This window comes from Xenopus laevis, chromosome 5S (assembly GCF_017654675.1).
Source record: "Xenopus laevis strain J_2021 chromosome 5S, Xenopus_laevis_v10.1, whole genome shotgun sequence".
Taxonomy (NCBI): Eukaryota; Metazoa; Chordata; class Amphibia; order Anura; family Pipidae; genus Xenopus; species Xenopus laevis.
The window spans coordinates 28,877,703-28,892,560 of record NC_054380.1 but is presented as its reverse complement, the minus strand read 5'-3'; the positions used below and the strand labels follow the sequence as shown (position 1 = coordinate 28,892,560).

General features: G+C 36.6%; 1 protein-coding gene across 4 annotated transcripts in view; it reads right to left on the bottom strand.

Moving 5' to 3' along the window:
* The window catches only part of ralgapa2.S (Ral GTPase activating protein, alpha subunit 2 (catalytic) S homeolog), a 175,723-nt gene that overhangs the window by 71,353 nt on the left and 89,512 nt on the right, over positions 1-14,858 (bottom strand). For 3 of the 4 annotated variants that reach the window (XM_041564347.1, XM_041564348.1, XM_018265099.2), the window contains 3 exons: positions 12,325-12,448; positions 9,704-9,859; positions 3,671-3,829 (listed from right to left, as the gene is read on the bottom strand). In XM_041564347.1, coding sequence (XP_041420281.1) covers positions 3,671-3,829; positions 9,704-9,859; positions 12,325-12,448 — 439 coding nt within the window. Of the gene's footprint in view, positions 1-2,035; positions 2,161-3,670; positions 3,830-9,703; positions 9,860-12,324; positions 12,449-14,858 lie in introns of those variants that run through there. The other variant, XM_041564349.1, reaches the window with a different exon arrangement.

The window sequence follows — 14,858 nt, the reverse complement described above, 5'->3', positions numbered from 1 at the left end:
TATCATAAAAGGGCAACCAAGTTTGGGAGTTTTACTTTGAAAGCAGCTAGTAAGCTGCAGGTAAAACGTAGTCTCTTTGTAAAATGTATAATGAAGCAATAGAATTCTTAATGAATCAGATCAAAATTGAGCAAAGGATTGGCCAGATATGGGATGACTTTGACGTAGTTGGACATCTTAAATATATTGCAATACATGGACAAACAATCCCTGTTTTGTTTAAAGGGTAAGGCATTTTTCAGTAGCAGTATGCACAAAATGTCTCTGTCTTAAATATATTGATAATGGGTTGAGTGCAGAGGACTCTTGTATTTGTCTATCTATCTATCTATATATATATATATATATATATATATATATATATATATATATATATATATATATAGATATAGATATAGATATAGATATATAGATATATATATAGATATATATAGATATATATATAGATATATATATATATAGAGAGAGATAGTCCAAAGAGGTGCACACCTTCCTTGTAAATAACTGCCCAGGTGCTGGTAAACGAATAGTATTATATTGTAACAAAAAAAACCGCACTCACAGGACTTCAAAAGAAAGCCGCAAAGGCTGTGATTTATTGATCCGACATTTCGGCTACAACTCTAGCCGTCCTCAGTCCTGTGAGTGCGTTTTTTTTTGTTACAATATATATATATATATATATATATATATATATATATATATATATATATATATATATATATATATATATATATATATATATATATATATATATATATATATATATATATATATATATATATATATATATATATATATAGTGCTAATTTTCTAGCAACTTTGTACAATCCACACTTCAGAAACTTTAGATCCGACATATGCAAATATAAAGCACTCATTCCCTTCCATATAATATCATCAAGTATATTGTTTACATCACTTATTCATTAAGAAAAAATGCAACAAGCAAATAAGGCGGCCTATTATTAGCAAATACCTGTGATTTAATACAGATCAGCAGATAGACGGAGAGAGCCATCTAGTCAATGGAAGTGGAGTAAAACAGATCATACTGCAATAATTAAATGCGTCTCATTCATTAAGGATCTCTAAGAAAAATGGTTATTTTGTCGAATTCATTAAAAAGTAGACAAGGTTAGCTAAACCTCTTGAATATAAAGCCCACAGTCAATGGCAGCAGTTTAAACACTGGGGAATAGGTAAATTATTGTACCAAATGACTGAGAATTAATCTCGGATGACTAGCAGCAATCTAACGAGGCATCGGTGTCCCAGGGAACCCGTACTATGTCTCTGGCGGTATGTGTAGTGTATAGAGTCGGCATAGTATTCTTTGTCCTCTATGGCAGGCAGCTTTTCATCTCATTGTTTAAAATACCCTCATACATCTGTGACGCGTGGAATGCTTTCACGTTAACAGACTTACTATTGTCTTCCTCTGTGGCTTTGTCAAGCAAAGCCTGCCTTGTGGTCTGTGATAATTATATTGCTTAATTAATCAAATGTAAAAGGGGGAAACATGGAAAATAAGGAACTAGAGTCTAATCAATAATAATAGTAGTATTAATATATATCTATAAATCTTGAACAAAGAAAAAAAGAGGCTAAAAGCGCTCAAGAAATCATCTAGAACATTAAACCGTTCCGGCCTTATTACTGCTCCAGGTGTCCTCGTTTACAAGCAAATAAAAAGGCGAACATTATGTATATAAAGGCCAAATGTTGTTATGGATGCTGTAACCTGATAGAGAGGACAGCCTTTTCATTTGATTAGGGAATGCAATTTAAATACCAGTGACTGAAGCCAAACAACAGCCATGTCCCTGTGCGAGCCTCTTTCATTCACCCCGGGGTCAGTTGCTGGTGAAGGAAAGGTCAGTCGCACTTGCCCTGGAAATGTCTGGATTAATTTTATTACATTGTAAAGGTTTTTGCACATTTATATTTAGAGATAACCTTAATTTTTTTTTAATCAATCAAAATATGATTGGATGTTCAAAGAACAAATCGACCAATGACTCATTCAACCAATTGTTTTATTTTAATCAAATAAAAGGCAATTCAGAGGAATATTACAGCATGTTCATTTTCAGCAAGGAGCTTCGAGGCAATCACTCAACTTATTGCTTCCTTGTCCAAGGCCACCAGATTTTTTTCCTGTGTGTATGAAAGCAATGGAATTTTGTTTTTTAAAGAAAATAATTGTAAAAGAAATTCGGATTGAGTAGAGAGGACTGCATTGTGATTTAGAAAATAATGAAATATTTGGTAAATCTTAAGCGAGCCACAGGTACAAAACTGTCAAATAAAATTAATGCCCCCACTAAGCTTTGGAGTTTTTTGCATAATGAAAGAAAATGCCATTTGAATTAACTTTACTGTACACATTGATTTTTAAATTTTCATGTTTTTAAAAGGCACCTGCCAATCCGAAATTGTTTCCTCCACCAGGTGGGAGGGCTAATAGAGTCTGCACTCCAGTTAGAGGAATCAATATTTTGCGTTTTCAAAAAAAAAACAAACTAACAAAAAAAATGGCCCCTGCAAAGGCTAGGCATCTGGAAGGTGCAGGGTGGCCATGTTGTATGGAGCACATGCACATTATGAGCATCTAGCCTAAAATGTTTGTTATGGGCATGCAAATGACTTTACACACGCGTATATTTTTGAAGAAAAAAAAATATATGTATTTTTCAATAAATAAGTTATTTATTTATTTATTTTTTTAAAAGGAATCCTGGTGTGCATCAGTATTTTTCTACAATTGTGTATTTCTTTTCTGATTTGCACCCGGGCTTGTGTTTTGTTTGTGTGTTTTGTGTGTGTACGTGCTTTGTCTGTATGTTTTGTGTGTGTGTGTTTTATGTGTGTGTGTTTTATGTGTGTGTAAAGCTCGTACATATATAAAGTTCACAACCTTTTTCAAGATGCATGCATTACCATACAAAAATGTGTGAATAAATATACAAAATTTATTGTCTCACCTATTATGTGACATAATATACCCTCAAAGCTGTCAACATTACCCTGTTGCCGACGGCATAAAATTTTGCCTATTGTGGTAAGGAAATTGAATTTTTATTTTTACATTTAGTTGAACTGTAATAAGATGAAGTATTCCCTATATCGTAAAAAAACGATCGTAACACTGTGTTGCATGCAACCCAGAGGAAGCAGACCCCGCAGTTGCAGGGGGGAACCCCTCCTCCCCAGCCACTCTCTTACCTATGAGGAAGGGCGACGCAAGTCGGGTTGGAGTGGGCGCAGTCTGGGTGGAGTCTAAACAGGGAGTAGTGGCGTGACTGGGACGGAGGCTGGGTTGGAAGTGGGCGGGAGGATGGGGATCGGAGGATGTCAAGACCCTTTGAAAATTCTTTTGCAGGGGGGCCCAGCCCACTCTAGTTATGCCACTGATGCAATCTTGTATTCGTTATTGGTAATCTGTACGTTCATTGTATACACCCATTTATTGTACAGTGCTGTGGAATATGTTGGTGCTTTATAAATATGCAATAATGAAAACCCATTTCAGCATAGATACAGGGAACAGTACAATTTTACACACTTTATTATGGTTCATTTTGCTTAAGTTAAACTATTACTGTTGGTATTTCAATGTTGTTGATATGCAAGCAAACAAACATACAGTAGGTTACCATGAACTCACCTGTGGTTTCTTCATTATCTCTATGAAAAACAAATGATTCTTCATAGGGTAGATAACAATTAAAACATCTCCAAAGTCAGTGGGTATAATACCCTTCCTGTAGTTCCTGGTATGTTCCGACCATACAATTTGTACTTCATCATTCCCCAAATGACGCAGCTGAAAAGAAGGAAGCTCTCAATTTAGTAATGAACAATTCTGTCACAAATAAGCTCTGAATAATGGATTAATTGAGATAACTGCAGATGGTCATATTAGTGGGGTTTGCTTTAAACCTGTAGTAGTTTACCAATTTATTTTTCAAATTCAATTAAAAATAAAGTCATTTAGAATAAAAACAAAATAGATAAAAAAAAAAGACAGAAATGCAAATGATTCTGTCTCTGAAAACATACTTACCTGCATGTTTGGATTTTAGAGTGGGAGCAGCCATGATGGCTCAGATGAGCTAACCTTGTACAAAACTGTAATGAAACTGGGACCTTGCAATAACTTTTATCATACTTTATCTAAATCCCCACTACATATTAGACAACATATTAGAGATAATTTTATTCCACATCAAAAAAATATTTTTAACAATGGATTAAAATAAACGGTTACATTCAAATGTAGTATTTTGATGTTATTGTTAATGTAGGGATTCTTGTTTAAAGGGCAACTTAAGCACCACCTAAGATAGGGTTAGAAATAATCTTTTGTGGTGATGTTGATTAAACAAATGGTAGGGATGAAGCCCTTGGACAGCAAAGATTCATAAATCTCTATAGAGGGCAAGCTTAATGATAGTAAGAAATGGGACTTGCTATGAAAAGAATATGCCTTAGCCAAAGCAGGCAGTATAGAAACAAGATGTTCACCAATCCAAATGCTGTCTGACCACAGTAGAGTGCTGCATATACATCCAAACACAGTATAAGGAGTGTTGTCTGTGCTGAATAGGGTGATTTATTGACTATACAACGATAAGTCGCTGCTGGACGCGTATACCTTGAGACTGAAATGATCCTGAATGAGTTATGACTTCTGAATACAATGTGCTGGCCATGGCACAAAATCACTCAGACACTTAGGGGCATTTTTATTAAAGGTCTAATTGAAAATTCGAATTTTCTTTTTTTTTTTTTGGTCAAAACTCTCAAATTCGAATAATCCAAACTCAATTAAAATTTTAATAAACCATGGCCCTTTAAAAATTCCATTCAACTATTCACCACCTAAAACCTGCCGAGTTCATGTAGAAGTCAATGGGAGAGGTCCAGCGACCAATTTGAACATGTTACTAGCCTTGCTGACATACGAGTTTTTTTAAGAGAAAAAACTCGATTCAAGTATAGTCGAATTATATTCGAATTCGATTCGAGTTTTCGGGTTGGTAATATTTGTTCGAGTTTTAGATATTCAATTTTTTTAAATTAAATAACCCCCCAATCAAATTTCGAGTGTATTTGAATTTATTAGAGTTAAAGGGGTTGTTCACTTTCAAACATTTTATTCAGTTCAGTTGGTTTCAGATTGTTCTCCAGAATTTTTGCAATTACTTACTATTTTCTATTTGTGATAGTTTTTTCTAATATTGAAGTGTAAAGTTTCATTTTTCTCCTTCTAAAGCAGCTCTGGAAAGGGGGGGGGGTCGCAGATTCTGTTTCATTTAATTTATACATTTGTTATCTTTGTCCCTGCTGAGCGGAATCACTAAATTTCATTAAAGCCAGCTGAATTGATACAATAGTTGCTAATATTCCACAGATACTGCCGAGAAATGGATCAACTAATGTTGCAACTCAATGTATCAAATTGCAACAGTTAAGCATCGGCTCCTGAATTACTGAGCTGCAAGACTGAAACAGGAACATTCAACTTTAAACGTAAATTTTGGAAAAATGATACAAAATAAAAAGCAATGGAAGAAAGTCTATTTCTGGTCAACAATCTGAAAACGTCTAAAAGGAAAAGGTGAACAACCCCTTTAAGAATAATTTACATAAATTCGAAATTCAACCTTTGATAAATGTGCCTCCCAGATACGAGAACAATAAAGACAGTAAGGAAGAGTGTAAGTGTAGTTCAGCAACATCTCAAGCAAGTTCATATACATAACACCTACTCTATTCATCTTGTCTGAGCTGTCTTTCCTTAGTATCAGGCTTTGCTTTAGAATGCACTTGTTTCAAGTTGCAGAACAAATGCTCCATTTTACAGCTTTACCAAAATAATGTGTTACTTTAACCCTCAATGGCGCCAGAGGGGACTTACACTGTGCATTGCTCTGCAAGGCTTTGGAGAGATTGCTGGCACGAGAGGTTAGGAGGCTGCCCATATGCCTCTGTGATTCAATAGTTGAAAAGGCCAACCAGTTTCTATTTAGTTCCCCCCCCCTTTGGAGCATGGAGCCTGCCAGGCAGCACGCCACTAGTGATACTGGTCATGGTACACACCTAATGGTCTGACCTCTATTCTGTACTAATTGCATTACATGGCCAGCTGGCTCCAGTGAGAAGTTGTCTGTTTGATTGGAGAATTCCTTCTCTTCAGTAGGCACGGCTGCTGCTTTCACGTCGCAACTCAAGCCTGACAACCCCATTGTTTTCCCCACAGTGTGCCCATCCTAAAATCTAAGTTTTATTTGTAAATTAAACGAGAAACTTCCTGCCAGAAGAGCAGTGCTTGGAGTCTAATAATGTGCTCCTTTCATTCCCTTTCACTCTTACTGTATCACTGCCAATTTTGTTTTTCTGCTGCCGGCCAGCCCCAGGCTATAAAAGCCTGGTAAGACATAAGTGCAATTATAGTCCTAGAGTCAAATGAATTGGACAAATCCAATAGCACAGCCCTGTCCCCACTGTACAAACCCCCTACAGCAGTTAGATTAGCTGCTAAAAATCTAATCTTGAAATAGCTGACAAATTTCTCCGACAAAGGAGCAAGAGTTCACTATGGGGTTGCAATTCAGGTCCCTGTAAGGAATTGGTTCTGTCACAAACAGGGCCAAGTGGCAAAAAAACTGGGATTTTTGTTTAAACTCATTTCAGAGTTGTTAGCCACAATTTAGTTGCTATAAGAAGCACGACTGCAAAAAGCTGTTAGGGTGATTGATTTTTATTCCAGCCAAGGGACATGCTGGTGGAGAAAGTTTATTGCCAATAAATCCACATCTCTGAGCTGAAAAAGGTGTGTGGGAAGCCTATTTCAGTAGAGGATCCTTTACTTTTAACCAAGGCTTCCAATATTATTCAAGTGGCATCTGTTCAAACAGCACTGACCTACTGCCCCAAAATCAAGGCATTATCCTATTACTTTATTCAGCCTCCCATACAGTCCTATTTAAATAAACCATTATTTATGTACAATGTTTATAGCAAATATTCTATTGGGTTGTTTCAAGGCACATTTAAGCTTGTGGACAAGCACCCAAAACATTCCTGCCACCAATCATTTTTTTGAGGGAATAGTGTGACACTACTCACGAGAGCATCTTTGGTCTAACAAGCAACATTACTCATACTGTAATATGTAATCCATATTCAAGTTCAAGTGCACTGAAGGCAGTGGAGGAGCTTCTAGGAGCTTAAATATGTAGTATTGTTAAAGTTTTTAAGGACATGAAGAGTTTCTCCTAGATTTTCTCAAAATTCTCATTATCCCTTAAAGTATGTATACTTCACATGTGGGGGCAGATTTACCTAGGGTCGAATATCGACGGTTAATTAACCCTCGATAATCGACTGCCGAATTGAAATCCTTCGACTTCGAAAATCGAAGTTGAAGGATTTAGCGATATTCCTATGATCGAACGATTCGAAAGATTTTAATCCTTCGATCAGAAAATTGTTAGGAAGCCTATGGGGACCTTCCCCATAGGCTAACATTGGCCTCGGTAGGTTTTAGGTGGCAAACTAGGGGGTCTAAGTTTTTTTTTTAAAGAGACAGTACTTCGACTATCGAATGGTCGAATAGTCGAACAATTTTAACTTCGAATCATTAGATTCTAAGTCATAGTCAAAGGTCGAAGTAGCCTATTCGATGGTCGAAGTAGCCATATCCGACCATTCAAAATTCAAAGTATTTTTTCTTCTAATCCTTCCCTCAAGCAAGTAAATGGGCCCCGTGCTGTACCATCACCTTAAGAAACTTTTTCAAAAACTTCCTATATTCTGAATTATAGATCTCATGCACCAAATCCACTATTTTGGATTCGGCCGAACTCCCGAATCCTTTGCCAAAGATTTCGAATCCGAATTTGCATATGCAAATTAGGGGTGGGAAGGGGAAAACATTTTTTACTTCCTTCTTTTGTGACAAGTCAAGTGATTTCCCTCCTGCCCCTAATTTGCATATGCAAATTAGGATTTGGATTCGGTTCGGCCGTGCAGAAGGATTCGCCCGAATCTGAATCCTGCTGAAAAAGGCAGAATCCTGGCCGAATCCCGAACCGAATCCTGCATTAAAGGGGACAAATGCAATTAACGCAACTTTAAATATTTTGGGGTTTTTTACATTTAATTTTATTTCCAAAAACCACACTGGTACCAGCGCACAGTTTGTGCCGTTTTTTCCCAGGCCATACAGAAGATCAAACAGCACTTTTCACAAGAGATCGAATTGGAAGACAGCCAGCAGATTACTGGACCTGATAGGGAACTGTAATAAATATTTCCCAGTGTGAAGACAGAGCTACATTAAACTATCCCCAGTGGATGAGGGTCCAATTGAAACCTACACAACTTGTAGACTTATAGATGATCCAGAGGAAGGTTAACCTCACCTCATCTGAAGCCACTTCAGCAGTGGGAAAAACAATTGCTGAAGAGCAATTGGACCAGTTAATAGAGTAAATTCCACACAAAAAAAACACCACAACATATCCCCTTTTAATAGCAGATAACATAATTCAAGGAAAGATTATGTTTACAGGTTATTCAGAAAGCTCCAAATTATGGTAAGGCTATCTCCCGTAGACTCCATTTTATCCAAATAATCCAAAATTTTAAACTGATTTCCATTTTCTCTGTAATAATAAAATAATACCTTGTACTCAGAGGCATAACTAGATATTACTGGGGCCCACAGCAAATTATTTTTCAGGCCCCCAAAATGTATAGAGGTTGACCTGTTTTACCAATATTTATTGAAATTGTATATGATTTAGGGTTTCATGGGGCCCCGTATACTTCCTGAGCCCCCTCCCCAGCAGCTGCCTCTGTAGTTATGCCCCTGCTTGTACTTGATCCTAACTAAGATATAATTAATACTTATTGGAAGCCTATTAGTCTTATTTAATGCTTACATGATTTTCTAGTAGACTTAAGCTATGAAGATCCAAATTACAGAAAGATCCATCAACCAGAATATCCCATGTCCTTAACATTCTGGATAACAGATCCCATACCTGTATTCATAAACCTGTTTTAAGTGAACTAAGAAAAAAATTGCTACATTCTAACAATGAAACTGAAATAGGACAAAAGCAGTCGTGACAGTTTGTAGGTACAGTATATTCTCCTCCTTGGAGTGCTCTGTGCTGTCTTCCAACAGTTTATTATTATTATTATTAACATGTATTTATATAGCGCCAACATATTGCGTAGCACTGTAAAGTAACTGTGATTATACAACTACATCACATGAATTACATACATAGAATATATGGAGTAACAAACATCACAATCAATACAGGTACAAAGAGGTAAGGAAGGCCCTATGCATAGGCATACAGTCTAAAGGGAAGGGAGTAATACACAAGGTGTGGGAGTGGGCAAGATCGAAGTAAGTGGGTGAGAAATGTGGTGTTGCGTTTGGTAGTTAAGCAGAGTGAGGGTAGGCTTCTCGAAAGAAGTGCGTTTTCAGAGATTTTTTGAAAGCAGAAAGGTTGGGAGAAAGTCGGACAGATCGTGGGAGAGCGTTCCAGAGGAGGGGTGCAGTCCTTCCAAAGTTTACAATTATTAATATAAAAAGAAAGGAAGATGGCTCCAGCCCATCAATTTTTTTGTGCAAATTGAAAATTACTGTTTTCTCTTAATTAGAAACACCCACCTTTTTGGTCAGCGAGTCATCAGAATCGGACACAATTCGAGTAGACACATGAAAAATCACTTCTACTGTAGAGGTAGCATAATATGGAGCAGTTTGTCCAGTACTTCCATTCCGCTGTAAACCACCCATGAATCCACAATGAGTAGAAAGGTCAACCTAGATTACAAAACATTACAAGTGAATATACACATGTATCTTTGTCTAAAAACAGAAAACATGATATGTATTGTATCCGTGCAAATTATAGGTGACTGCCAAAATAAATGGGAAAATGATTAGCTGTCTAAATTGGCTGATTCAGCCCATCTTGATATAAATTCTACTGATAGCTGATACTGCTATGGGAAATATCAACATTTGATACGTTGTTGTTAGTGGCAGAAATGTGTTTTATATGGTTTACAACATGCTCATATTTGATTCAGTAACCATCCAAGCTCTGAGGTGGGAGCAATGTTATCCTGAAACCTTCCATTCTCATTTGTACAGAAAAGCTTAACAACAGAATGATGATCACGACACCTTTGTCTTGTTTGCATTCAAACTGCTATCAAAAGGCACTATTACAGTGCTTCCACAATCTTCATCATAGAAAGTACTTGAGCCTACAAGCTTCATTTACCCTTCTTCACACATATACTGCTGCATTTGTTGAAAGAAGGGCGAAGGATAAGCTATCTACCTGTATGACTCTTTCACAGCGAACTAGATCACCACATTGTTTTTGCACAACTGAACGTAGGAAATTGCTTTTTCAGATGGAATCGATTGTTAAGGCAACCCAGCCAGTTTCCTTCTTTGTAAAGTATATTTATTGTATTTGTGGGTGTCTTAAAAGTCAAACTAATGGATGGAATAAAGGTGAAGAAGGATGAACTTTTCTAATGGTGATGTTGTTCCCTTCAACCTAAAATGCGGCTTTAGTCACGGTTCTTTGGGAAATAGCAGGCTAAGTAGTTTCTAACTGTATCTGAATAATCTTCCATTTAATGTAGTCAAAAATGGGCATCTGTGCTGCCCTGGTATTTCCATATAAGATCCTAATAAGTATGGGATATTTATTTATAAAAGGTCAAGAATGGCCTTTTGTCTAAAGCAGACATGGTGTTCAGCTGTCCCTGCTCATTAAAGTAAGGGGTCTGGTATTCCTGCAAGATGTTTCGTTGCAAAATGATTGCATTTTACACACTGATAATGAGCCTGCCGCATATCCACAGACAATTTAACTATTCTATTGATATGTATGGAAGTGCTTAGCTGCTGGCAGTGGTAAAATGTTAAAATACTGTAAAGCAGGCACTCAAATGAAGGCAATCGTCCACCAAATAGTTGTTACAAACATTTAGTCATAGGCTTTGCTAAAACTTTGACTTGCAAGTCATAGCCATCTTTGTACAACAGCGACTTTTGAATGAAGTTTTCACAGAAATCCCAGAGCGCTCTTATTTAATCTGCTAGAAGAGCTCTACAACATAGTATAGGACTGTCATAAAAAAAAGTGATATTTCCTATTATTTTATGACAAACATCTGTTAGAAAGGGCAATATTTGTGTACCCCAGAATAGATTATTTATACGTATCTGACAAAAACAATGTATAAAACAAGAATATAGTTCCTTCCCCCGAGAGACAACATAGCTGCTTCCCACACTGCTAAAAATCTAATGACAATGATAATAATCACTTTGTGACATGTGTAAAATAAAAAAATGTAGGTAGATAATGGAGCAAATATGAACATGGTACTGCAGATTCCAGTTCAGAATGAATAAGTTGCAGGTACAGTTATGGGATCCATTATCTGTAAATCCATTATACAGAAAGTTTTGCATTATAGGAAGGTTACCTCCTATATACTCTATTTTAATCATTCAAAATTTGCCAGATATGTCCTTTTTCCCTGTAATAATAAATATTTTTGCTTGATCTTAACCGAGTTATAATTTAATCAATACAGTAACAATTACTCTTTTAGTAGTCTTATACTATGGAGATCAAAGAGAATGATCAGAAAAACACCAGGTACCAAGCATTTTGGATAAGAGGTCCCATACTTAGCTCCAGGAAGCTCAGAATTATGGGAAGGCCATCTCCTACAGATTCCTTTTTAATTAAAAAAAATTCACATTTTTTAAAAATCATTTCCATGTTCTCTGTAATAATAAAACAGTTCCTTCTACTTGATCTCAACTGAAATATAATTAATCCTTATAGGAGGCAAACTGATCTTATTTAATTAATGTTTAAATTATTTTTAGTAGACTGAAGATCATGGGGCAGATTTACTAAACTCGAGGGAATAATTCGAATTAAAAAAAAATCGAATTTCGAAGTATTTTTTTGGGTACTTCGACCGTCGAATGGATCAAATTCGATGATGATGCAAACAATTCAAAGTAAAAATCGATCCCATACCTGTACTTATAACCCCTAGCAACAACCCAATATAATGTAATTTATGCTTAAATAAAACATTGCAGCCAGAGAAGTTACTAGGAATCTTTTTGCTCCTGTAAACAATAATTAATGAAATTGTATTTATTTACAGGAGCTACTTATATACAATTCTTCTCTACTCATTTACAGTAGCTGTTCATATATATATATATTATATAGTTACCTCCCATCCAAGTCCTCCTAAAAAATCTTCATAGGCCTTGCTTCCAGCACTGTTTGAGAGAATGGAACGCTTATCCTCTTGTCCTTCAGCAATATAAAACACTGCAATCTTGTGTGTTTCACGGCTGTGAGAGAGATAACACTTAAGACCAACCTGGAACAGACTGTTGTAAGAGACTAAGGGGTTATGTTATAAAGGGCACTAAGGGGCATGTTTACTAACATTTAATACAACGAGCCATTGCTTAGTCATAAATTACTAGCGTTTGCCTACCTCACAACTTCTCCAATTAAATAATCACAGGGATTTTTCTTACCGAATTCCATTTATTCCTTGCAGCTCTGATCAACATGCCTACTTAACTCTGCCTGAGGGCCATGGGGATTTCCACTTTCGTAAGAACATGGATGTGGAACAAATCATTTGAGGTAGGAAATCTACAGAATTGTATTTAAGAGACTCTGTTTTATTTAAAGAATGTGGATCTAGCAAAGCCTGATCACACAAACAACACATTTGTGGCTATGTATCATAGCTCAAATGAAGAAGGTGTTTGAGGACTTCAGAAAAAAGAGTTGTTGATACCCATAAAGCTGGAAAAGGTTACAAGACTGTCTCTAAAGAGTTTGGACTCAAGGCAATAGTCCGAGAGGTTACAAAGGAACCCAGGGTAACTTCTAAGCAACTGAAGGCCTGTAACATTGGAAAATGTTGATGTTCATGAGTCCACCATCAGGAGAACACTGAACAGCAATGGTGTGTATGGCAGGGTAGCAATGAGAAAGCTGCTGTTCTCCCACCAAAAATATTGCTGACCGTCTACAGTTTGCTAAAGATCATGTGTAAAAACCAGAAGGATACTGGAAGAATATTTTGTGGATGGATGCAGCCTAAATAGAACTTTTTTGGCTTAAATGAGGAGCGTTACATCTGGAGAAAGAAAAAACTGCATTCCAGCATAAGAATCTTATCCCATCTGTGAATCATGGTGGTGGAAGTGTTCTGATTTGGGCCTGTTTTGCTGCATTTGGGCCTGGACGGCTTGCAGTCATTGATGGAACAATGAATTCTTAATTATACCAGAGAATCCTAAAGGAAAATGTCAAGAAATCACTCTGTGAATGGAAACTCAAGAGACAGTGGGTAATGCAGCAAGACAACGATCCTGAATACACAAGTCATTGTACTAAAAAATGGTTAAAGAATAATAAATTTTATGTTCTAGAGTGGCCAAGTCAAAGTCCTAATCCAATTGAAATATGGTGGAAAGACGTAAATCGAGCAGTTCATGTGAGGAAACTCACCAACATCCAAAAGCTGAAGCTGTTCTGTAAGGAGGAATGGACTAATATTGCTTCTAGTCATTGTGCAGGACTGATCAACAGTTACCACAATGTTTAGTTGCAGTTATTGATGCACAAGGGGGTCACACCAATAACTGAGCAAAAGTAAGTGAATTGGATCATTTTTTTCAATATATTATTGACCAAATATAATAATTTTTGTTTCATTTGTTTTAACTAGGTTTGCTTTGTCTACTTTTAGGACTTGTTTGAAAATCAGATTATGTTTTAGGTCACATTCATATAAAAATATAGGGTTCGCAAACTTTGAAGCTCCACTGTAAATGGTCAGGAGTCCATGGGCCTGTCAAACGAACAAGCATTTCATTTGACTGTATCTACTGGGTATTGATATCTGCACAATACTGAAAAGATTTTATAGTGGTGCATTATCTGGATTATTCAGTATGGTATTTTGCTTATTATATTACCGCTCTATAAGGAGTGAGAATTTGCAGACACCACTTTAACTTTTAAAGCGTATGCTGTTCAGGAATTGCAATAGATTTTCACAGAGTTTGGAAGCCTACATCAAATGCACACAAATAAATCAGCTGGGCACAATGTCACACTGCTTTATTCTTTCATAAAGAGGAGGCTAAAAGCTTGTGCTCCACAAAGAGTGTACTCCAGACAAAAGGAGTTCCAGCAGTAGTATGACCATTCACACACAACAGCTCTATCCATATAACATAAAGGTTTGAAGAAAACACTTTTCCCCAAATAATGATTAGATCCACAAGAGTCTTGTACAAAGCAGTCTTCCTCAGTATTATTGGTCAGCCTTGTGCACTAATTTTGCCACTTTGTCTTCTGCCTGAGCAGTGCTTTCCCTTTCTTAAGGTGGCCATAGACACACTGATAATATTGTACGAAATTAATTTTGGTACGACATTCTGTGCATGTATGGCAGGAGATGGGTCAACCGATATCGGCAGAAGACTTGGATACCAGTCGGCTCGTCTGAACATTTTAATCGGGTGCCTTTAAAGGCACCTGAACATCGGCCATTGTTAGTGCTAAATCATCAGATACAGGTAAAATTCTATTGTTTCTACCTGTATAGCTGACGATGCAGCTCTACACGTGTGTATTAAAACTAATGATCTTTCTTGGAAAGATCTTTCCCAACAAAGATCGTAATTGTTACGTCTATGGCCACCTTTAAACTGTCAAGTCGATAACAATAAT